Source organism: Hylobates moloch, unplaced genomic scaffold, assembly GCF_009828535.3.
Source record: "Hylobates moloch isolate HMO894 unplaced genomic scaffold, HMol_V3 SCAFFOLD_19, whole genome shotgun sequence".
In the NCBI taxonomy this organism is placed as follows: domain Eukaryota; kingdom Metazoa; phylum Chordata; class Mammalia; order Primates; family Hylobatidae; genus Hylobates; species Hylobates moloch.
In genome coordinates this window covers 22,074,156-22,098,040 of record NW_026652294.1, presented here as the reverse complement: position 1 = coordinate 22,098,040, position 23,885 = coordinate 22,074,156, and the positions used below count along the sequence as shown (strand labels likewise).

At 40.2% G+C, this 23,885-nt stretch overlaps 1 protein-coding gene across 8 annotated transcripts in view; it reads right to left on the bottom strand.

The window, feature by feature from the left end:
- The window catches only part of XPNPEP3 (X-prolyl aminopeptidase 3), a 73,558-nt gene that overhangs the window by 43,810 nt on the left and 5,863 nt on the right, over nucleotides 1–23,885 (bottom strand). For 3 of the 8 annotated variants that reach the window (XM_032139185.2, XM_058431897.1, XM_032139186.2), the window contains 2 exons: nucleotides 16,852–16,968; nucleotides 3,033–3,440 (listed from right to left, as the gene is read on the bottom strand). In XM_032139185.2, coding sequence (XP_031995076.1) covers nucleotides 3,033–3,440; nucleotides 16,852–16,968 — 525 coding nt within the window. Of the gene's footprint in view, nucleotides 1–3,032; nucleotides 3,441–7,231; nucleotides 7,363–15,509; nucleotides 15,602–16,459; nucleotides 16,471–16,851; nucleotides 16,969–17,346; nucleotides 17,450–23,291; nucleotides 23,884–23,885 lie in introns of those variants that run through there. The other 5 variants (XM_058431899.1, XM_058431901.1, XM_058431895.1 and 2 more) reach the window with 5 other exon arrangements.

Genomic DNA, 23,885 nt, shown 5'->3' with positions numbered 1-23,885 from the left:
AGTAGAGGGGAAAAAATCCAGAAAACTTTGATTGGATATGCACTGATTCTATGATTCTATGTCCTATGTGATTCTATGTCCTACATATTTTCATTTTTAAAATGGTTCTAAATATATATTACATGGGAAACACTTTCCTACTTATGATAGATGGAAATTTAATTGTCGTGTAATATATATATTTTTTGAGACGTAGTCTTGCTCTGTTGCCCAGGCTGGAGTGCAATGGCGCGATCTCGGCTCACTGCAACCTCCACCTCCCCGGTTCAAGCAATTCCCCTGCCTTAACTTCCCAAGTAGCTGGGATTACAGGCGCATGCCACCACGTCCGGCTAATTTTTTCGTATTTTCAGTAGAGACGGGGTTTCGCCATATTGGCCAGACTGGTCTCGAACTCCTGATCTCAGGCAATCCGTCTGCCTTGGCCTCCCAAAGTGCTGGGATTACAGGTGTGAGCCACTGCACCCGGCCAATTGTTGTAATTTTTAAAAAGTAAAACAATCTCTACTACCTATTCAAAGTGTATGAAATCATAGCTTACCTTTTTAAAGGTTTTTAAACCTTTCAATAAATATGATTTTGGCCAGGCGCGGTGGCTCACGCCTGTGATCCCAGCACCCTGGGAGGCTGAGGGGGGGTGGATCACCTGAGGTCAGGAGTTCAAGACCAGCCTGACTAACATGGTAAAACTTTGTCTCTACTAAAAAAATACAAAAATTAGCCAGGCATGGTGGTGCGTGCCTGTAATCTCAGCTACATGGGAGGCTGAGGCAGGAGAACTGCTTGAACCTGGGAGGCGGAGGTTGCGGTGAGCCGAGATCATGCCATTGCACTCCAGCCTGGGCAAGAGCGAAACTCTGTCTCAAAAAAAAAAAAAAAAGGAATGGTGACCCAGAAGTAGAGAAATTTATTTTACATGAGATTGTAACTACACTGAGTTAATAAAATTTAGACAATAGAATATGAGAAGTAGCAACTAATGTAAGAAATAAAAAAGCTACAAAGAAAATGATTCTATGCCCCACATTTACATGGATTTTGAAGACATAAGAAAGTTCAGTGAATTGAACAGGCTAATTATCTATAAAATGGAAAACATTTCTATAATAAAAAGAATTTAATCAAATGTATTAGAACTTACATATTCAAATGAGTATTTTCTTCCAAAAGAGCCTTTACAGGAAACAGTCTAATATATTTCATGATCGTGAAAAACATTTTTGGAATTCTCTTTTAGAAGCTAACTTCAGAAATGATTTGTAACCCATGTAAGAAAAATCAAACAAAAACTTTATAATTATACATTATCTTGACCTAAAATCAGTATTTTTAAACTTGAGCATCTATCTTATTTTCCAAATAAGATACTTCAAAAAATAAAATGCTTCCCAGAGCTAAAGTTTTTTAAGAATTACTAAAGAGTTTATAATGTGGCGTAGGTTCTGAAAAAATTCCCAGAAGAAAAATCTCAAAACATTCAGACTGATTAAAATTTCACCAGAATAACTGTAGAGAAAGTAATTTCTTTGAGGGACAAGAACTCAACTGTGGCCAGGCACGGTGCCTCACACCTGTAATCCCAGCACTTCAGGTGGCTGAGGTGAGAGGCTCACTTGAGGCCAGGAGTTCAAAACCAGCCTAGGCAACAAAGTGAAACTCCATCTCTACAAAAAATTAAAAAGGTTAGCCAGACATGGTGGTGTGCCCAGGTAATCCCAGTATTCTGGAGGCTGAGGCAGGAAGACTGCTTGAGCTTTGGGGTTCGAGGTTGCAGTGAGCCATGAGTGCGCCACTACACCTACATCCCAACCTGGGTGACAGAGTGAGACCCTGCCTAAAAAAACAAAAAAAGAACTCAACTGTATATGAACCACAAAAGATCTTGTTAAAATGCAGATTCTGATTCAGTAGATAGGAGGTGGAAGCCTGAGATTTTAATTTCTATTACATATTATGCATTTTTAATTTTAATATGCATTACCAGGTGATTCTGATGCTGTGATGCATGGATTGTTCTTGGAGAACAGTACCTCCGTTTGAAGAGTTGGCAAGAGCACTAAGGTAAGAAGTAGTAGTCAAATATCAAGAAGCTGGTCAGTAATCTTTAAGAGTGGTCCATGCCCATCCTGTCCTTAATTCATTTATTTTTTGGAGATGGGGTCTCACTACGTTGTGCAGTCTGGACCTGAACTCCTGGCCTCAAGTGGTCCTTCTACCTCAGCCTCTCGAGTAGCTGGACTACAGATGTACACCACTGTGTCTGGCTTATCCTTTGCTTTAAAAGAAAATTCTCTGAGATTTCAAAGTAGGATAGGTAACAATCTCCATTAATGAATAATCCAGTGAACATGGAGGTTTTTTTTTTATTGAAATGTTCTAAAATTCATTGTGGTGATGGTTGCACAATTCCATGACTATACCAAAAACTCTTGAATTATATACTTTCATTTTATTATTATTATTATTTTTGAGATGGAGTCTTGCTCTGTCGCCTAGGCTGTAGTGCAGTGGTGGGATCTTGGCTCATTGGCTCACTGTAACCTCCTGCAAATGAATAAATGAATCTTTTTTCTTTAAGACAGTCTTGCTTTGTTGCCCAGGCTGGAATGCAGTGGCATGATCTCGGATCACTGCAACCTCCACCTCCTGGGCTCAAGTGATTCTCCTGCCTGAGCCATCTGAGTAGCTGGGATTACAGGTGCCCGCCACCATGCCTGGCTAATTTTTGTATTTTTAGTAGAGACGGGGTTTCGCCATGTTGGCCAGGTTGGTCTTGAACTCCTGGCCACAAGGAATCTGTTTGCCTCAGCCTCCCAAAGTGCTGGGATTACAGGTGTGAGCCAATGCACCAGGCATAAATGAAATATTTAAAGAAGCTCAATCTTCTGGAAAAGACTTTACATTTCTTTCATGGCGCTCATGGTCTTTTCATGGTGGTGCTACAATAACGAAATTAAGGACTTGTCCAAACAGGCAAGAAAGGTTTTAATCCCAATCTGGTTTGTAATGTGACTTCTGCTCCCATTCGTTACCTTTCATTTTTGGTAGAAGATGTTGAAATTCTTCTAGCGTATAGGCTTCGTCTACTCCAGTTAGAGCTATTGCTCCATCAGTGCCAGATCGCGGACCATCCCAAAGTTCTCGACTGGGATCTCGACGAGGCACAAAAAGTATGGCTTTGTGTGATGGTAATTGTTTGCCAGGGAGGCTCTGAAGGACAAGAATGCTATCAGGCTCTTGGAATCCACACAGGTACAGAAAATTGTTGTCTTGGTGGAAAGTATAGGGAATGTCGTTGCTCATGTAGTATGTAGGGTTGGAGAGCACAACCACGGTCTGGTCTGTCCCACTCTGCTCTTGAGCTTCCTTCTGGATCACAGACATTAGTTTGTGTCTGCGAAGTGCATATTCCACCTGAGATAGTCCTGGAGTTACCTCCCCTAGAAATGACAAATAAAAGGGATGCTTTACATTTCTGCAGTGCCAAAGTACTTAAGGTAGTTTAATATTACATGGAAATACTCAAGTCCAATTGTTCAATTTATGCCAAATCTCCTCACAGAACATGGAGAATTAAGGAGATAACCAGGTTTCAAATTTCTATTCCACTGCAAAAATTTGGAAGAAATGATAGTTGAATGTGGCCCCGCCTGAAATCTGGAATCATGGACCCCTTAGATCTCTTCCAGGTCTTTGGCTCATTCTCTTACTCACTCACTTATATTCATTGAATATAATTTTTTTTTTTTTTTTTTGAGACGGAGTTTCACTCTTGTTGCCCAGGCTGGGGTGCAGTGGCATGATCTCGGCTCACTGAAATCTCTGCTTCCCAGGCTCAAGAAATTCTCCCACCTCAGCCTCCCAAGTAGCTGAGGTGGCTCATGGCTGAAATCCCAGCACTTTGGGAGGCTAAGGCGGGCAGATCACCTGAGGTCAGGAGTTCAAGACCAGCCCGGCCAACATGGTAAAACCTCATCTCTACTAAAAAAACACAAAAATTAGCCAGGTGTGGTGGTGCATGCCTGTAATACCAGCTACTCGGGAGGCTGGGGCAGGAGTATCGCTTGAACCTGGGAGGTAGAGGTTGCAGTGAGCCAAGATTCCGCCACTGCACTCCAGCCTAGGCGACAAAGCAAGACTCCATCTCAAAAAATAATAATAATAATAATAAAATAAAAGTATATAATTCAAGAGTTTTTCGTATAGTCACAGAATTGTGCAACCATCACCACAATGCATTTTAAAACATTTCAATAAAAAAAAAACTCCATGTTCATGAGCAGTTACTCCCCATTTTCTCACAATCCCCCAGCCCTTGGCAACTCCTAATCTATTATCTGTCTCTATGGATTTGCCTATTGCAGAGATTTTACATAATGAAACTAAACAGGTGTACGCCACCACGCCCAGCCCCCTCTTAATTTTAAAAAGGTAACGATTTCACTTCCTTATATACACACCGTATAGTTGTATATAAACGTAATACTGAATTATTTCAATAAATGTTTTTCCCTCTTTCCTTCATTGTTTGGCTCCTTACTCCTATTCCCGTCTCCTACTCACATCAACACCTTGCCCAGGTTTGTAATCTAGTATGTATCTTTTCTGAGTTTTCTCAACTCTCACATAATCATACATACATGCATTTGGGGCTTTCTGGATCACTACTGTTTTACAAAATGGGACACTACACACTCTTTTTGGTATCTTCCTTTTTCAACAGAACAACATGTCGTGGAATTCTTATCCTTCAAGTCGTTTGGTATAGCTTCAATTCATTCTGCTTGATGCCTCCATGACATTTCTTGGGGTGAATAGACCATAACTTATTCAGCCATTTCTATACTGTAGGAATTCAAACTGCTTTCAGCTTTTTGTGCTGTAATAAATATCTTAGTACTTTTATGTCCCATGTACTGGTGCTTTAATTATTATGGGGATAGTCCCAGAAGAAAAACTGCTTGGTCAAAGATCTTTGAATTTCCTTAGTACTCATGTTCAGTATATGATTACCTTAGATTTGTTTTTTGTTTTTGTTTTTTTTTTTTTGGAGACAGAGTCCTGCTCTGTCACCCAGGCTGGAGAGCAGTGGCACGATCCTGGCTCATTGAAACTCTACCTTCTGGGTTCAAGTGATTCTTGTACCTCAGCTACCCAAATAGCTGGGATTATACACATGAGCCACCAGGCCTAACTATTTTTGTATTTTTATTTATTTATTGCTATTATTTTTTGAGAAAGAGTCTTGCTCTGTCACCCACGCTGGAGTGCAGCGGTGAGATCTCACCTCACTGCACCTTCCAACTTCCTGGTTCAAGCAATTCTCCTGCCTTAGCCTCTCGAATAGCTAGTATTACAGGTGTGCACCACACGACCTGGATAATTTTTGTATTTTCAGTAGAGACAAGATTTCACCATGTTGGCCAGGCTGGTTTCGAACTCCTGACCTCAAATGATCTGCCCGCCTAGTCCTCCCAAAGTGCTGGGATTACAGGCATGAGCCACCGTGCTTGGCCTAATTTTTGTATTTTTAGTAGAGACGGGGTTTCACCATGTTGCCCAGGCTGGTCTTGAAATCCTGGCCTCAAGCAATCTGCCTGCCTCGGCCTCCCAAAGTGTTGGGTTTCCAGGTATGACCCATGTCCCGTGGCCCAGGATCTAATTGTTTTACCTATATATAGTTTATCTCACCAGCAAATTCTGTAACTTGTATTCCATTAATAAAATATTTTTATTTAACTTTTCAGACATCTACAATAGAAACAAATTTATGTTTTTGTTGATGAAGTTGGCAAGAAATAAGAGAGAGAGATAAGTTGGGGCCTTATGGGCCAATGTGAAGCAGCTGAAGCAACAAAATGGGGCCAAGAAGAGATCATATCACATTTTTTTCTTTCAAGATTGAGCTGCCTAAGAGTCTCCTAGGTTTCTTAGGCAGAATACTGAACTTTGTACTAGAGCTATTTATTTCCTTGATAATTATTCATGTTAAGTCTGCCACTGCTACTCAACATTGAAAATTTCCTAATTTACTCAAGTAGTAAATACTCTTACAAAAGCAGAGGCTGGTTATAACTGATGAACTATCTGAACTTTCCTTTTTTTCATCTTTTTATTTTCTTCCTTTCCTGAACTTTGCTTTTGGCTATTTCACAGCTATAGTCCATAAAATAAAAAGAAATTAAAAAATCGGCTGGGTGCAGTGGCTCACACCTATAATCCTAGCACTTTTGAGAGGCTGAGGCAGGCAGATCACCTGAGGTCAGGAGTTCAAGGCCGGTCTGGCCAACACGATGAAACCCTGTCTCTACTAAAAATACAAAAAATTAGCCAGGTATGGTGGCACACACTTGTAGTCCCAGCTACTGTGGAGGCTGAGGCAGGAGAATTGCTTGAACTCAGGAGGCAGAGGTTGCAGTGAGCTGAGATTGCACCACTACATTCTGGCCTGGGCGACAGAGTAAGACTCGGTCTCCAAAAAAAAAAAAGAAAGAAATTTAAAAATCAACTCTTTTTTTTTAATTTCAGAAAAAATCCATAATTTTAATAACTTCAACCCATGTGTTACCTCTCATTTTCATTAATAACAGTATACATTAACACATATCAGGAAGTTACTTCTAAAACAAGAAAATTATTTGGAAATCAAAGCAGGATCCAAAAAACCATCTTTTATACCCTTCAAAGTATTCCTATGTTTGCTGAATCCAATTTCATACAATTGACTACATGAGAAATATTTAAAACACTGGCTATATTTTCCCAAACCTATTAATTATCAACACTATTGAGTGATCATTAAGTAAATGCTTCTAAACTTCTAAAATCTCAATGCAACAAAGCACTCTCCATCACAACAAATTTTTTTTTTTTTTTTAGATAGAGCTTTGCTCTTGTTGCCCAGGCTGGAGTGCAATGGCACAATCTTGGCTCACTGCAACCTCCGCCTCCTGGGTTCAAGCGATTCTCCTGCCCCAGCCTCCCAAGTAGCTGGGATTACAGGAATGTGCCACCACACCCGGCTAATTTTGTATTTTTAGTAGAGAAGGGGTTTCACCAGGTTGGTCAGGCTGGTCTTGAACTCCTGACCTCAGGTGATCCACTGGCCTCGGCCTCCCAAAATGCTGGGATTACAGGCGTGGGCCACTGTACCCAGAAACAAAAAATTTACTCAAGAAAAAAGAAACCTTTTCATGTGAAGGAGGAAAAAAAAATGTATTAAAGCAATGACCTTTAAACCCTAGGAGTAAACTTGGAAGGTGTTATGGCCTTTGATCACAGAACTCAACTTTATAGTCAATCTGGCCTGAATTTCTTCTGATAAAACTGTATCTCAACAGATCCTCTGGCAACTTGGTAAAACTGTAAAGAATTAAAAAACAAAGTCAGCATTTTATGATGTGGAACCACTTAAGATGGAAAGGCTCTTCTAACAAGTTTATTGAGCCAATCAAAAGCCTAGATATTGGAAGCTGGACTCTGCAAAGTCTCACTATCAGTTCCGAGATTCTGCAGCCAAGAAGGAAAGCTCTTCCAGGACACTTAGGATCGTGCCTCTCGAAGAGAAAAGCAGTAATGTTCTTCATATTTTACCAGCTACACAAAACACCCAGAAAGGAAGATATAACAAAGACTGAAAATGGATGAAATGATACAGGTCTTTGCTACAATCTAGGTATGTATTTTTAATTATTTCCTGAAACTAACTAGATTAGAATTTTAACATGGTCTGATTTTGAAAAGAAGTCTGCTTAATATTAGGTAATTTTCACAGCATATAAGGAAGTAATTAATAAACTATTACAGTGCAGTTGGACAATAGGGTGAAAGAAAAAGCTAGTGTTTCCTTTATAATGTAAAACAGGCCTCTCAGAAAAAATGCAATGACCGAGTAAAAAAATACTCTAAATAGATTTGTGTATATTGAGCAAAACTAAACAAACAGAAAGGCTACATACATAATTATGATTCTGTATGATTCTACTTACATGAAGTCAAGAAAAGGCAAAATAGTCTATGATGACAGAAACCAAAAGAGTGGCTGCCTATGAAGGTGGAGACTGACTGGAGGAGCATGAGGGAACTTTCCAGGACGATGGAAATGTTCTATATCTTGACTGAGCTGTAGGTTACCTTTGTTAAAGCTCACTGAACTGCATATATAAGATCTGTGAAATTCGCTGCATATAAATTTTACCTTATTTAAAAAAAGCATAATGCTCTCCAAACTTGAAATAACTTTTATACTAAGACTTCTCTCAGTTGGATGCCTTCTTTATAAAAAATGTAACAAGAAAATACTTTAAAAAATATTACCAGATAGTATTTTTTGGCATAGGTATTATGCAGGGTCTTGTGGTTGAAAAGTGTGGATTCTGAGTTAGGTTTTTGTGAGTTGGAATCCTGGCTTAGCAATTCACTGAGTGACTTGGAAAGAGCTACCAAACTTCTCTGTGCCTCAGTTTCCTCATGTAAAATGGAAATAACAATAGCACTGACTTCGCAAAGTTGTTAGGTGGACTATATAAATTCATAAAACACTTAAAACATAACACTTAGCACTACATAAGTATTAGCTATAATTATTACCAAAATAAAAAATTTACACTTGAACTGGTTGTCATCCTGGTAATCCAAAGCCAGGCAGGATCTTAGAAGAGTAAAATTTACATGGACAACCACTATTATGACAACAAATGAGATCAAAATAATAATAATAATTATTATTATTATTTTTTGTTTTGTTTTTTGAGACGGAGTCTCGCTCTGTCGCCCAGGCTGGAGTGCAGTGGCGCGATCTCGGCTCACTGCAAGCTCCGCCTCCTGGGTTCACGCCATTCTCCTGCCTCAGCCTCTCCAAGTAGCTGGGACTACAGGCGCCCGCCACCACGCCCGGCTAATTTTTTGTATTTTTAGTAGAGACAGGGTTTCACCGTGGTCTCGATCTCCTGACCTCGTGATCCGCCCGCCTCGGCCTCCCAAAGTGCTGGGATTACAAGCGTGAGCCACCGCGCCCGGCCCAAAATAATTATTTATACAGAAGAGCTGGAAGTCTTTGGCTTTTTCACATGTTAGGAAATGAGTTTCCATTGACCATTCAGAAACTTTTCATTATTAATCAGGTAGCTGCTGATTCTTGTCTAGGGCTGATTCTTGATTGTCTTTACCTCAGAGAGTTTCTCAGTGTTGATGAGGACTACACACAAAGGTAAAAAAGAGAAATACAAATGTCATTTATTTATTTATTTTTTGAGACAGAGTCTTGCTCTGTTGCCTAGGCTGGAGCACAGCAGCACGATCTTAGGTCACTGCAACCTCTGCCTCCTGGGTTCAAGTGATTCTCATGCCTCAGTCTCCTGAGTAGCTGGGATTACAGGCATGCGCCACCATGCCCGGCTAATTTTTTTTTTTTTTTTTTTTTTTAGTAGAGATGGAGTTTCACTATGTTGGCCAGGCTGTTCTCAAACTCCATGCCTCAAGCAGTCGGCCCACCTTGGCCACCCAAAGTGCTGGGATTATAGGTGTGAGACACCGTGCCTAGCCAAGTCATTTATTTTTAGTTTTCTAGTATTTACACTACATGAAAACTTTATTATATTTCAAGATTTTCTATTTCTCCCTAGGGCTTAAAAACAAGCAAACAGGGAAATCCTCTATAATTCTTCACTAGATGGCAGTTTATAGATTATTGGTATAATGGCATCCTGAAATGGTCTGTCAATATATACTAGACATGTAAGTAAAAAACAGTTTTATTCATCTATAAATTTATTTACATAGAGACTACATTATTTACTCTGCATTAAAATTGAATCAGGAGATGAAGACAAGAGGAAACATAATCACTATGAATACAGTGATTTAAAAAAATTATATAAGTAAGCCTGGGCAACACAGTGAGATCCCACCTCTACAAAAATTCAAAAAATTAGCCAGGCATGGTGGCTAATGCCTGTAGTCCTAGCTACTTGGGAAACTGAGGCGGGAGGATCGCTTGGGAGGTCGAGACTGCAGTGAGATATGATCGTGCCACTGCAGTTCAGCCTGGGAGACAGAGCCAAGACCCTATCTCAAAACAAAAACAAAAACAAATAAAATTACACAGGTACATTGGGGTAAGAAAAGAAAATATATTACTTTATAAAAACAGGTGGGCTTCATGGTGAAGTACTTATAGAAAAAGTAGACCTTCAACTTAAATTTAAAACCTGTAGGATACAAAACTTTTAGTCTACTATTCTATCAGGCATACGCTATTAAAAAAGTGTTGAAATGGTTAGATAAATGTAACGTCATCACTCATTTGATGGTGGTGGTGATGATAAAGATGTGAATGAATTTAAGGACTGAGTGACTGGGGATGAGATTACAGAGGCATGGGGAAGGCACATTCTCTGCTTTAAAACATGGCCAGTGGCCACAGATTTGGCTTGTCCCCTTAAGTCATCAGGCATCTCATGCACCTAGCTAAAATGAGTACCCACTAGGTTAGTGGTGTATGTGAGAAACGCCCGGGGGGGCTCTTCAAAACACATGTTCCGGCTGGGTATGGTGGCTCATGCCTATAATTCCAGCACTTTGGGGGGCCAAGGTGGTAGAATTGCTTGAGTCCAGGAGTTCAAGACCAGCCTGGGCAGCACAGTGAGACCCGATCTCTATAAAAAATACAAAAATTAGTTGGGCATGATGGTGCATGCCTGTAGTCCCAGCTATTCAGGAGGCTGAGACAGGAAGATTGTTTGACCCCAGGAGGTCAAGACTCTAGTGAGCCGTGATCTCGGCACTGTACTCCAACCTTGGAAACAGAGTGAGACCCTGTCTCAAAAAAACAGAAACAAAAACACATGTTCTAAGCCCTCCCTTTGAGATTCTCATTCAACAGCTCTTTATACAGTCCTAGCACATATGTATATTTTGAAAAAGCTTACCCAACAGTCTAGGCAGGTTCAAACCACTTCCAATTTCTGTTATTTGACACATTTTACTTTTTAAATTCTTCTGAGATAGGGTAACACTCTGTCACCCAGGCTAGAGTGCAGTGGGGCAATCATGGCTCAGTACGGCCTTGACCTCCTGGGCTCAAGCATCATTTTATTTATTTCATTTTTTATTTTATTTATACTGGAGTGCAGTGGCGCAATCATGGCTCACTACAGCCTTGACCTCCTGGTCTCAAGCATCATTTTATTTATTTTTTATTTTTCTTCCTAACTCTCCAAACTTGTTATCAAGCATCATTTTAATCTTTTAAATAGTATAAAAATCTTACCACCACCAAAATAATATATTTGTCTTTTAGATATTATTAAAATCAACCATATTTAACAAGTTTTAAAAATAAAATGCATCCCTTGGTCAAGAGACAGCTACAATTAAACTATCACTGAAAGATGGGCAGCTGATTTTGAAACTCTTAAGGGAAAAAGATTTGGGAATTATTATCTATAACCCATTCTAGAATCAATCTTTTCATCATTTTAAATATTATATTGACTGTAACTGTATTGTCTCTGCCATTTATTTATTTTATTTCTATTTTATTTTATTTTTGAGACAGGGTCTTGCTCTGTTGCCTAGGCTGAAGTAGAGTGGCACAATCTCAGCTGACTGCAGCCTTGACTTCCCAGGCTCAAGCAATTCTCCTACCTCAGCTTCCCAAAGTGCTAGAATTATAGGCGTAGCTAGGACTACAGGCAAGTGTCACCACACTCAGCTAATTTTGCTTGCTTTTTTGTAGAGATAAGGTCTCATTATGTTGCCCAGGCCTCCCAAAGTGCTGGGATCACAGGCGTGAGCCACCACACCTGGCTTCTGCCATTATAGTTTACAATAGAGATGAAACGGTAAATGGTGAAAGCATTGTCTTATATTTTATGCCACACAGTTGCATTCTTATTATCTCCCCAAAAATCTGTTTGCTGCTGTAGTTGAAAATCAAGAAGTGGGCCGGGCATGGTGGCTCATGCATGTAATCCCAGCACTTTGAGGGGCCAAGGAGGGCAGATCACGAGGTCAGGAGTTCAAGAGCAGCCTGACCAATATGGTGAAACCCCGTCTCTACTAAAAATACAAAAATTAGCCAGGCGTGGTGGCACACACGTGTAGTCCCAGCTACTCGGGAGGCTGAGGCATGAGAATAGCTTGAATCTGGGAGGCAGAGGTTGCAGTGAGCTGGATCACACCACTGCACTCCAGCCTGGGCAACAGAGTGAGACTCTGTCTCAAAAAAAAAAAAAAGAAAAAAACAACAACCATGAGTGGTTCTACATATGTCATACAAGTTATTCTGACAAGCCCAACTCCCTGAGTAGCCCTTTTTAAAGCTAGCACTCCAAACTATACCACATATTCTAAAACTAATTTTGTTTAAGAATGTAAAAATTTTAGAAATAATGTTTCATTAGGCATCCCACTGATTCTTCCCATTCATTCTCTGATATGTTTCAGTGTTTTTTTTTTTGAGATGAATGTCTTGCTGTCCTGCTAATGACAACATTACTCCTTTGGCAATAATCAGGGAACCATGGAAGCATCTTTCTTGTACGGATAATATAAAAAGTAGACTCGCTGGGTGCGGTGGCTCACACCTGTAATCCCAGCACTTTGGGAGGCTGAGGCGGGTGGATCACCTGAGGTCAGGAGTTCGAGACTAGCCTGGCCAACGTGGTGAAACCCCATTTCTACTAAAAATACAAAAATTAGCCGAATGTGGTAGCAGGCGCCTATAATCCCAGCTACTTGGGAGGCTGTGGCAGGAGAACTGCTTTAACCCGGGAGGCAGAGGTTGCAGTGAGCAGAGATTGTGTCATTGCACTCCAGCCTGGGCGACAAGAGCGAAACTCCGTCTCAAAAAAAAAAAAAAAAAGTAGACTCACAGTTCAGAACGCCACTTGCCTTCCTACATGGAAACATTTTCATGTCTGAGTGTCAAGTGTGAGACACAGTAGTAATCAAAGAGACTGACCAACATTTTCCATCTCTACAGATACAGTCCTTAGCACAGAGATGGCACTGTCATAAAAAGCAGAAATGGTCTACAGTGCTCAGATTTCTTTAAGGAAAGGACAAGTTTTGAAAATCACTAGAACCTAGCAGTAGCACAGCCAGAACAGAATTTCTTTATTTCCCGTGTCATCCTGCTAAATATTTTCCAAGCTACTGATGCTTCAGGAAACTTGGATACGTAGGTATGGCAAAGAAAAATCTAGGAAAAATAGCTCCCAAGAATTCAGAGGAACTGGCTGAGTAATTTCACTTGTTTTTTTTTTGTTTGTTTGTTTTTTTGAGATGAAGTCCCACTCTGTTGCCCAAGCTGGACTGCAATGGCGCGATCTCAGCTCACTGCAACCTCTGCCTCCCGGGTTCAAGTGATTCTCCTGCCTCAGCCTCCCGAGTAGCTGGGATTACAGACACCCGCCACCAAGCCTGGCTTATTTTTATATTTTTAGTAGAGACGGGGTTTCACTATGTTGGCCAGGCTGGTCTCGAACTCCTGACCTCGTGATCCACCTGCCTCGGCCTCCCAAAGTGCTGGGATTACAGGTGTGAGCCACCACGCCCGGCCTCAGTAATTTCACTTCTAAGAATTTAAGGAAATAATAGAACAATATACAAAGAGTGTGTACACATGTACACTTACACGCACACCTATATAAGAAATAAGACTAAAAAGAAACATATACCAAAATCTCAACAGTGGCCTTCTCTGAGTTGTGGGATTATTAGTAATTAAAAAAAAAAAAAAATCTGGCCAGGCGCGGTGGCTCACGCCTGTAATCCCAGCACTTTGGGAGGCCGAGGCGGGCGGATCATGAGGTCAGATTGAGACCATCCTGGCTAACACAGTGAAACCCCGTCTCTACTAAAAAAAAAATATAAAAAATTAGCCGGGCGTGGTGGTGGGCGCCTGTAGTCCCAGCTACTCGGGAGGCTGAGGCAGGAGAATGGCTTGAACCCGGGAGGCGGAGCTTGCAGTGAGCCGAGATTGCGCCACTGCACTCCAGCCTGGGCGACAGAGCGAGACTCTGTCTCAAAAAAAAAAAAAAAAAAAAAAAAAAAACCTATGCTTACCTGTATTCTCTTTTTCTGTATGTATAGAACTTGCATAATAATTAGGAAAGGCATTGAGATGTTTCCCAAAAGTATTAAGTACACACTGCCATGTATTAGAGAAAGATGTAAAACATGAAACCTTTTGGAGAAACCAAGTAGCCCATGACATAATTTTATATCCTAAACTAACAAGCCAACTGCGTAAGAGACTTTTTTTTTGAGAGACAGACACGGTCTCACTCTGTCACCCAAGATGGAGTGCAGAGACATGATCACAGCTCACTGCATCCTTGACCTCCTGGACTCATGCAATCCTACCACCTGAGTCCCCCAAGGAGCTGGGACTACAGGCATGAGCACTAATTTTTTTTATTTCTTATAGAGACAGGGTCTTGCTATGTTGCCTATGCTCGTCTCGAACTCCTAACCTCAAGTGATCCTCTCACCTTGTCTTTCCAAAGTGTTGGCATTATAGGCGTGAGCCACTGTACCTGGTCTAAAAGAGATTTTTTAAGTATTACATGCCTTTTAATTTTTTTTTCTTTTTTTTTTTTGAGACAGTCTCCATCTGTCCCCCAAGCTGGAGTGCAGTGGCACAATTTTGGCTCACTGCAACCTCCGCCTCCTGGATTGAAGTGATTCTCCTGCCTCAGCCTCCCCAGAAGCTGAGATTATAGGCATATGCCACCACACCCGGCTAATTTTTTTTTTTTTTTTTTTGGGTATTTTTAGTAGAGACGGGATTCCACCATATTGGTTAGGCTGGTCTCAAACTCCTGACCTCAGGTGGTCCACCCACCTTGGCCTCCCAGAGTGCTGGGATTACAAGTGTGAGCCACTGTGCCTGGCCCCTTTTAATTTTTCTTAAAAATTTACTCTTCTTCACCCTACAATCATTTTAACACTTCCACAAGTTTTGCATCTCTGGAAGGAGAAAGACAAATGATTAATTCTTTTGCTACTTTTGTCTGCAGAAAAATCTGTACCTAATGGTACAAACTATCAATCTGATAGTTTGAGGTTTAAAATACTAATAATTCTGTTTTAGAATTCCATCTACTTCCATCCCTTCTCACTTACCCCAATGTCCAAAATCCCACGTCTAGGAGAGTAAAATTAGGACAGGCATCCTCTTCCCCCCAGATATTCACATACGTATGTATATGAACATATACGTGTGCTTATTTATTTACATTCACTTATACTTAACATGCACTTAAGGTATAGAGCAAAAAAAATCTAGATACAGAGGCCATTGTCTTGACAATATAATTACTAGGTTTAAGGCCTGGAAAATGCAGCTTACCATGTAAAAATATCTCACCACAAGAAATCAGTAATTTTCGAAGCTGGTAAAACTATCAGTTCTACTTAAAAAAATAACTCGAGGCTACAGGTAGGTTGATCGGGTAGATAAATACTAAAATTAATACCAACTGGGTTGCTATTAAGCTTACCTTACAGCTTTGAAAAACTCTGATTTCTTGTGGGTTTCAGTGGTGAGCTGCATTTCCTTAGTTTCAGCCGACTTCCCAGCAGGAATTCGAGTCTGATGAAAAATCAAAAAAAGGAAGCCCTCACTGAGAAACATACTGGTATCATTCACTGAGTGGGGATGGTGAAAAAGGAACATATTTCTAAAGGTAAATTTACATTAGTAATATATATGCTTATATGGCAAATACAGATTTAATTTCTTATGGCAGAAAGAACAATTAATTTTCCTTGAAAACCTGATTGCTTTTTCTACAACGTGTTTGCTTTTACCCTACCTACCTCTTTGAGATATTCATTAGTCATAGTTCACCCCTTAAGTGCAAGAAATCAAAACAAAAAACCTTTAGGTCTAAATCTGAGCAACAGTTGTAAGACATCTTCTGGCAGCAACGCTGGGATCTTACAGCAGAAAAAAAAAATTAGTGAAACAAACCTTTATCAATTTTTTGCATCACCTTTATCAACTGGGATACTACCTCTCAAATTTGTGACAAACAAATCTGGAAATCTTGCTTAATCTGTATAGAAATAGGTTATAATTTTAAAGTAAATATTTGATAATTTCAAGAAAAAACATGTTTTCTAAAATGTCTTTAACACAGTAATTCACAATAGTATACATTTCTAAAAGCTGACTTAGAAATAGAACTTTGCTTTAAAAACATCCTGAAATATGTACCTTTCATTAATTATTCTGAATTATAAGGTTTATCGTATTTAAACCTTGTTCTAGACTAGTATTGTCAATAAAGCACCAGTACCCACATGTAGTTAGGCTTAAATTTAAATTAATTAAAATTAAATAAAATAAAAAGTTCAGTTCCTCAGCTGTACTAGCAACCTTATTAGTGTACAATAGCCATGTGAGGTTAGTGGCTACCTTATGGAACAGCACAGATCCAGAGCTTACCGCAAGAAGTTCTATTGAACAGGCCGGGCGCAGTGGCTCACGCCTGTAATCCCAGCACTTTGGGAGGCCGAGGCGGGCGGATCACAAGGTCAGGAGATTGAGACCATCCTGGCTAACACGGTGAAACCTCATCTCTACTAAAAATACAAAAAATTAGCTGGGTGTGGTGGCGGGCACCTGTAGTCCCAGCTACTCAGGAGGCTGAGGCAGGAGAATGGCATGAACCTGGGAGGCAGAGCTTGCAGTGAGCCGAGATGCCACTGCACTCCAGCCTGGGTGACAGAGTAAGACTCTGTCTCAAAAAAACAACAACAACAAAAAAGAAGTTCTATTGAATAGCATTGCTGTAGACAGAACCTAAATGGTGAGATAGCATAGTTAAAAGGCCTTACCCGGTCTGAGGAGGTGTGGGTGTGTAAACGGGCTGGGCTGGCCTAAGTACCGGTTTGGAATCCTCCTTTCTGGGACAGGCTGAAGGGAGTACCTTCGCTGTGAACACAACATACATCCTGAATGAAGAATAAAGAGAATGAAATGAAACAACAGATCTAGAAAGTCTTCATGATATAAATAACCTTATCTATCTCTAGCAGTTTAGATGCTTCAGAAAAATGCAAACTAATATTTCCTTCCTTCTCTCCTTCAATATTCATTTATTTATTTTTAAGACAGAGTCTCATTCTGTCACCCAGGCTGGAGTCAGTGGCGTGATCTTGGCTCACTGCAACCTCCGCCTCCTGGGTTCAAGTGATTCTCCTGCCTCAAGCCTCCTACGTAGCTGGGATTACAGGTGCGTGCCACCATGCCTGGCTAATTTTTGTAGAGACTGGGTTTAATCCTGTTGGCCAGGCTGGTCTCGAACTCCTGACCTCAAGTGATCTGCCCACTTCAGCCTCCTGAAGTGTTGGGATTACAGGCGTGAGCCACTGCACCCGGCCCTCCTTCAATATTTATATGGCCTTTGCTCTGTGTCAGACTCTGTGTTGGGCCCTAGGAAAACAGAAATGAGATCATCTTTACCCTCAGAGACATTTGTCTGCTACAATATTTTATACACATACACACACACACACATATATATAAAATAAAGGTATGAATAAGGAGCTATGAAAACAGAAGAAAGGAACCAAAAAAGGCAGGGGAAGGATATCACAGACGCAGTCTGAAAGGATATCACAGACATAGCATAAAGCTGCATCCTAAAACTCAGGAAAAGATAATCAACATTTTTTATTGAGAATATGTTAAGCATGAGAAAATATGCACATGCTATTTCATTTAATCTTGGAATGTTAGAGCTAGATAATTTATGAAAAATGCTTAATCATAAGAGTACAACAAATGTTACTGTTATTAGCATTAATTAAAAAATTCTTTGCACATGATCGGAACATGTGCAAAGAAAGACACATGAAATGACAAGGCTATATGCTGTGGTCTTTAAAGAATGCAGTGTCTAGTGGAGGTGAGACAAAACAGAGCATTACAACATTAAACGGTGAATGCAATGGTGGATTCATACATAAGGAGTTTTGTTTGTTGGGGTGTTTTTTTTTTTTTTGAGACAGGTCTCACTCTGTCGCCCAGGCTAGAATGTAATGGCATGATCATAGCTCACTGCAGCCTTGTTCCTCTGGGCTTAGGCAATAAATGAAATGAAACAATAGATCTAGAAAGTCTTCATGGTATAAATGCACTTATCCATCTCCAGCAGTTTGGAAACTTTAGAAAAATGCAAACTAATATTTCCTTCCTTCTCTCCTTCAATATTTATTCATTTATTTTTAAGACAGAGTCTCACTCTATGGCCCAGGCTGGAGTCAGTGGCTCAGCCTCCCAAGTAGATGGGACTACAGGTATGTGCCACCAAGCCTGGTTAATTTTTTTTATTTTTGGTAGAGATGAGGTCTCACTATGTTGCCCAGGTTGGAAACCCACACCAACTTCTTTGTAATCATCTTAGAAGCTATGATTTTTCTTTTTTTAAAATCTTTTTAGAAGAAGTTATGATTTTTCTAAACAATCCTCTACAAACTTAACTGGAACTAACTTTTAAGACTCTTCTCTCCCAAATACATATATTATTATTCATAATTCATAGTCCTTACAGAAATTGTATGTTCACAAGGAGATTGTACAGTATTGATTGTTGAGATTAAACAGAGAGTACCTAGTGAGCAGCAAGGGGGAGAGATAAGAGCAAAGATTACGAAGTCAAATAAACCTGAGTTTGAATCTCAGCTTCTCTGGTACCAACTGTGTAACCTTGTCCAGAATACTTCTCTGAGTCTGATTCTGTGTTTGTAAAATAATGACGATAATGCCTACCTCATGTGACCGTTAAAAATCTAATTCCTTAATTCAGAATACAAAGCCTTCAAAGCTCTCTTACCTTCCTAATCTTTTCCTCTCCCTCCAGCAGCACTAACCCGCTAGTGGAGTAGGCTGCTGTTGCACGGGTAATTTCTCTTGTGATTTCTCTCTCCTCCTGCACCTTCTCCACATGCACGCTTGTGCACAAATACTCATGCACACATAGTGTCTGCTGTAATCTCATTCGGGAGTAAAATTTCAGAATATAAAAAGTTAACTGATTCCTTTTTCAATGCTCATATGAAATAATCCTAGCATATCCTTCTATTTTGGACCACTCTCAAGCAGAGGGGCTTAACTTTCATAAATTCAAAGCAAACAAGTAACACTTTAACAGGAGACATAAATTGAGACGTTTATTCCCAGTAAATTTTTTAAAAAGGTCTCAATAGCTTTTTACTTAAACATCTTTTGCCCAAAGTCATATAATTAGTAGCAAAGCTGGTGTGTTAAGTCCTATTTCAAAAATATCCAGTTCATAAGCTTCAAACTCTTTTGCTTAGGAAACTTCATGATTTGGATTCTGCTCCTTTATCTGACCGAATCCTCAAAAAACATTACAGCCACACTAAGCTACTTGAAGAACCCCGGCTAAATCATTCTGTATCATAATAGCATTTGCATTAAAAAATATAGTTCTCTTAGTCTAAAGTGGACACTGCCTGCTTATACGAATACACAAATCCTAAAAAAAATCAGCTCAAACATCACTTAATGCAGGAGACTTCTCTTACTCTTCTCACACCTACTGCCTCTGTTCTGCTTGTTTCAGATGTCTTCCCCAACGCTCCTATGATTTCTATTTTAGTACCTACTACACTTCACATAATTGCTAATTAGTTTGCCGTTCTACTATGAACGATCTTTGGAAGCAGAGATCACTTGTTATTTGACTTTATTTTCCCAGTGACTTGATTTGGAATGTATTTTGAAGTTAAAAGTTAGTAAGTCTGGCTTCGGATTGGACATAAGAAATAAAGAAAAAAGAGGAATTAATTCTTGATTTTTGATTTGAACAAGTGAACAAATGGTTGTACCATTACATGAAATAGGAAAGCCTGAGATATTTATGGGAAATAAATTTAATGGAGAGGTCAAATGAGCAATCTTAATTTCAGGGAGAAAAGTGCTAGGCTAGATATATAAATTAGGGTGTTATAAGCACACAGATGGCATCTAAAGCCCTGGGAATGGGTATTACCCAGGGAGACTGAACAAAGCCTGGCACTGTAATATTTTAGTGTGAGAAAGAGCACAAGAGAAAGAAGGAAAACTAGAAGAATGTGGTATTTAGGGCCGGGCATGGTGACTCATGCTTGTAATCCCAGCACTTTGGGAGGCCGAGGCAGGCAGATCACTTGAAGCCAGGAGTTCGGGACCAGCCTGGCCAACATGACTAAACCCTGTCTCTACCCGCCGCCCCCCCACTCCCCCCACAAAAAAAGTGTGGTATTTAGGAAGTTAAAAAACAAGTGTTTTAAGAAGTGGGGAGGACTATACCAGGTGCGGTGGCTCACACCTGTAATCCCAGTACTTTGGGAGGCTGAGGTGGGTGGATCACCTGAGGTCAGGAGTTCGAGACCAGCCTGACCAACATGGAGGAACCCTGTCTCTACTAAAAATACAAAATTAGCCGGGCATGGTGGCGCATGCCTGTAATCCCAGCTACTCGGGAGGCTGAGGCAGGAAAATGGCTTGAACCTGGGAAGTGGAGGTTGCTGTGAGCCGAGATCACACCATTGCACTCTAGCCTGGGCAACGAGAGTGAAACTCCATCTCAAAAAAAAAAAAAAAAAAAAAGGGCAGGGAGGGCTCACAGTATGGCAAGTGCTTCAAAATATAAGGAAGCCAAAAGGACAACCACTGGATATGGTAACATCAAAGTCACTGGAGACCCTGGCGATTTTAGCAGAGTAAAGACGGAAGACAGACTGGAGTGTGCCAAGGAGGGAATAGGATGCAAGAAAGCAAAGACACTGAGACAATACTCTGGATAAGTTTTGTTGTGAAGACGCAGAGAAAATGGCACAGCAGATGGCTGGGAGGCAAAGGATCATCAAAGAAGGGTATAACTGCAGAAACAAGTGCCGTGTTATAACTTTACACTCCACTGAAATTAGTTTTTTCAAACTATATGAATTTCTTAAGAGCAGAATTTCCTATTTTCTACCTTCTCTCTGTATCATAGTGTCAGAGGCATTTGAACCAGAGCAACTGCATCTTCAGTAGGGGTTTGGTAAAATAAGGCTAAGACCTGCTGGGCTACATTCCCAGTAAGTTAAGGCAGTCCTAATCACAGAATGAAATAGGAGGTCAGCACAAAATGCAGGACATAAAAACCCTGCTAATAAAACACGTAGGTTATAGTAAAGAAGCTGGCCAGCTGGGTGTGGTGGCTCACGCCTGTAATCCCAGCAGTTTGGGAGGCTGAGGTGGGCGGATCATCTGAGGTTGGGAGTTTGAGATCAGCCTGACCAACATGGAGAAACCCCCTCTCTACTAAAAATACAAAATTAGCCGGGCATGGTGGCGCATGCCTGTAATCCCAGCTACTCAGTGGGCTGAGGCAGGAGAATGGCTTGAACCCGGGAGGTAGAGGTTGCAGTGAGCCAAGATCCCACCATTGCACTCCAGCCTGGGCAATAAGAGTGAAACTCCGCCTCAAATAATAATAATAAGAAGATAAAATAAAGTCCCTGTCAAATTTAGACATTGCAAACATCTTCTCCTACACTGTCACCTTCCTGTGAACTTTACCTGTGATGTTCTTAGTAATAAAAATGTTCAAAAAAAAAAAGGAGCTGGCCAAACCCCACTAAAACTAAGATGGCAATGACAGTAACCTCTGATTGTCCTCACTGCTACACTCTCACCAGCGCCCTAAGAGTTTACAGATGCCATGGCAACGTCAGGAAGTTATCCTATATGGTCTAAAACGGGGAAGCATGAATAATCCACTTCCTGTTTAGGATATAATCAAGAAATAACCATAAAAATGGGTAACCAGCAGCCCTTGGGGCTGCTCTGCCTATGGAGTAGCCATTCTTCATTCCTTTACTTTCTTAATAAACTTGCTTTCACTTTACTCTGTGTATTCCACTCAAATTCTTTCTTGCACGAGATCCAAGAACCAACTCTTGGGGTCTGGATTGGGACCCCTTTCCAGTAACAGTAGGTTCTCAGTATCTGTTTGTGGAATGCCTAGAACCTAAACTAGTCCTAGTCCAAGAAATGCAGTAGAGTGGAATGAGGAGAACTTGAAATTAGACTGAAGTTTAAAAATCAGATTTTTCACTAACAAGCTATGTAGCCTTAGACAAATTACTTTCTGTCTCAGAACGTCTATTTTCTTATGGGCATAAAATATTTATTTCGCTAGAATGCTGTGTCAGTTAAATGAGCACTTGCTACAGTGTGACTCAGAGGGTACTCAAATAATGTTCAACATTATTGGTTATTATTTCTAATGGCAGGCAAATTATAATCATGGGTATGCCACACATAAGTACATGTAAGCACATATACTGGAGAGAATTTAAATTGAGTTTTAAGCATTTCACAATACCTCTCAAAAATGAGTATATAAAAAAATTTATGCAAAGCAAAAAAATATTCAGACCTAACAAATGGTCTTGAAAGACTAGAAACATACACTACAGTTTTAGATTTCATTAGAGTATCATTTAACTGAGGGGTTATAAATGTGATGGAAAATAAAATAAACACAACATAGAGGAAAAAAAACAAAGATTATAGGGAATTTTCTGAGACAATAAAATGAGCCGGTATAGAATATAAGTCCTTTAAATTCGGGTCTAGACTGCTGGTAATTTATCCCCAAAGAAAATCACCTTTGGTCTGTTTCTAACTGGGCTCTCGAATTCTACTTTCCCATACATGGCTGAATTTCAAAATAGTAGCCACTGATCCATTACAAATCTAAATCACATCATTAAACTTGCATATTCCCCACTCCCCACAAAGGCTTCCCACTGTACTTGAAATAAGTGCTAGCTTTATGTGCAACAGCCCCAACTGGCAACAACCAAAATGTCCATCAACGTGGCCAGTGGCTACCATATTAGATCACTATGTGGCTGACTGTCATATAGGTCTCAGCAATAATGTCATCTCCTCAGAAGCCTTCTAAAACCAATCTAAAGTAGCGCTCTGCCCCCAGCACATTGCTCTTTATTTTTTTTGGAGCCCATATCACATTATCTCAAATTATTTTATTTGTTCTCTTATTTGTATTCTATTATAATGCAAGCACCAGGAAAACTGGTGTCTTTTGTTCAATACTGTTATCACCAGTGGCTAAAATGGTGCCTGGCACAAAGTAGACATTCAATAATTATACAGTAAATACATAAACACACAACTTTCCAAATCTTTAATTACATGTTTTATTGCAGTAAACCTTGGGTGGACAAAGATACTATAATCTCAAATGACTTACCCCTGGCATGCAGAAAGTTAACTTATCAGGCTACTTCCTCCAAGAGGCTTTCATTGACACCCCTAGCCTGAGCTGTCTCATATAATTGTTTAGCATCCAGTACTTCCTCTCATCATAACTATTATATTGTAACTAAGTTACTTGTTTGTATCCCCCACTGAACTGTCTCTTGACTGAAATAAATGTCAACTGCTTGAATACTTTCTTCACCCGTAAGTCACTACTTCATTTTTCTAAACCAAAGCGTAGAAGAGCTGGGAAGTAATTAAGGCCCAGTAATCTAGAGGTCATATTATGCAAGGGATATGCTGTGGCTATTAGCAACAGATTCCATTGGCTTATGAGGCACTGCCTGAAGCTTCCAGGGAAATACATAGGGGAAATAGTCCAGAGGATTCAGGATGGTCTGGTACGACTCTGGACTAGCTCTATCTGGAAGGTCCAGTCCCCACACTGACCCCAGAATAACACCATAATGCAGCCCTCTCTGACATATAACTCTGCTTGCCACATAATCAGTATCCTCATCTCCTAGCACATGGTAATAACATTGTCTTTAACATAAAAATGTACCTATTTGCAGTCACTACCTGT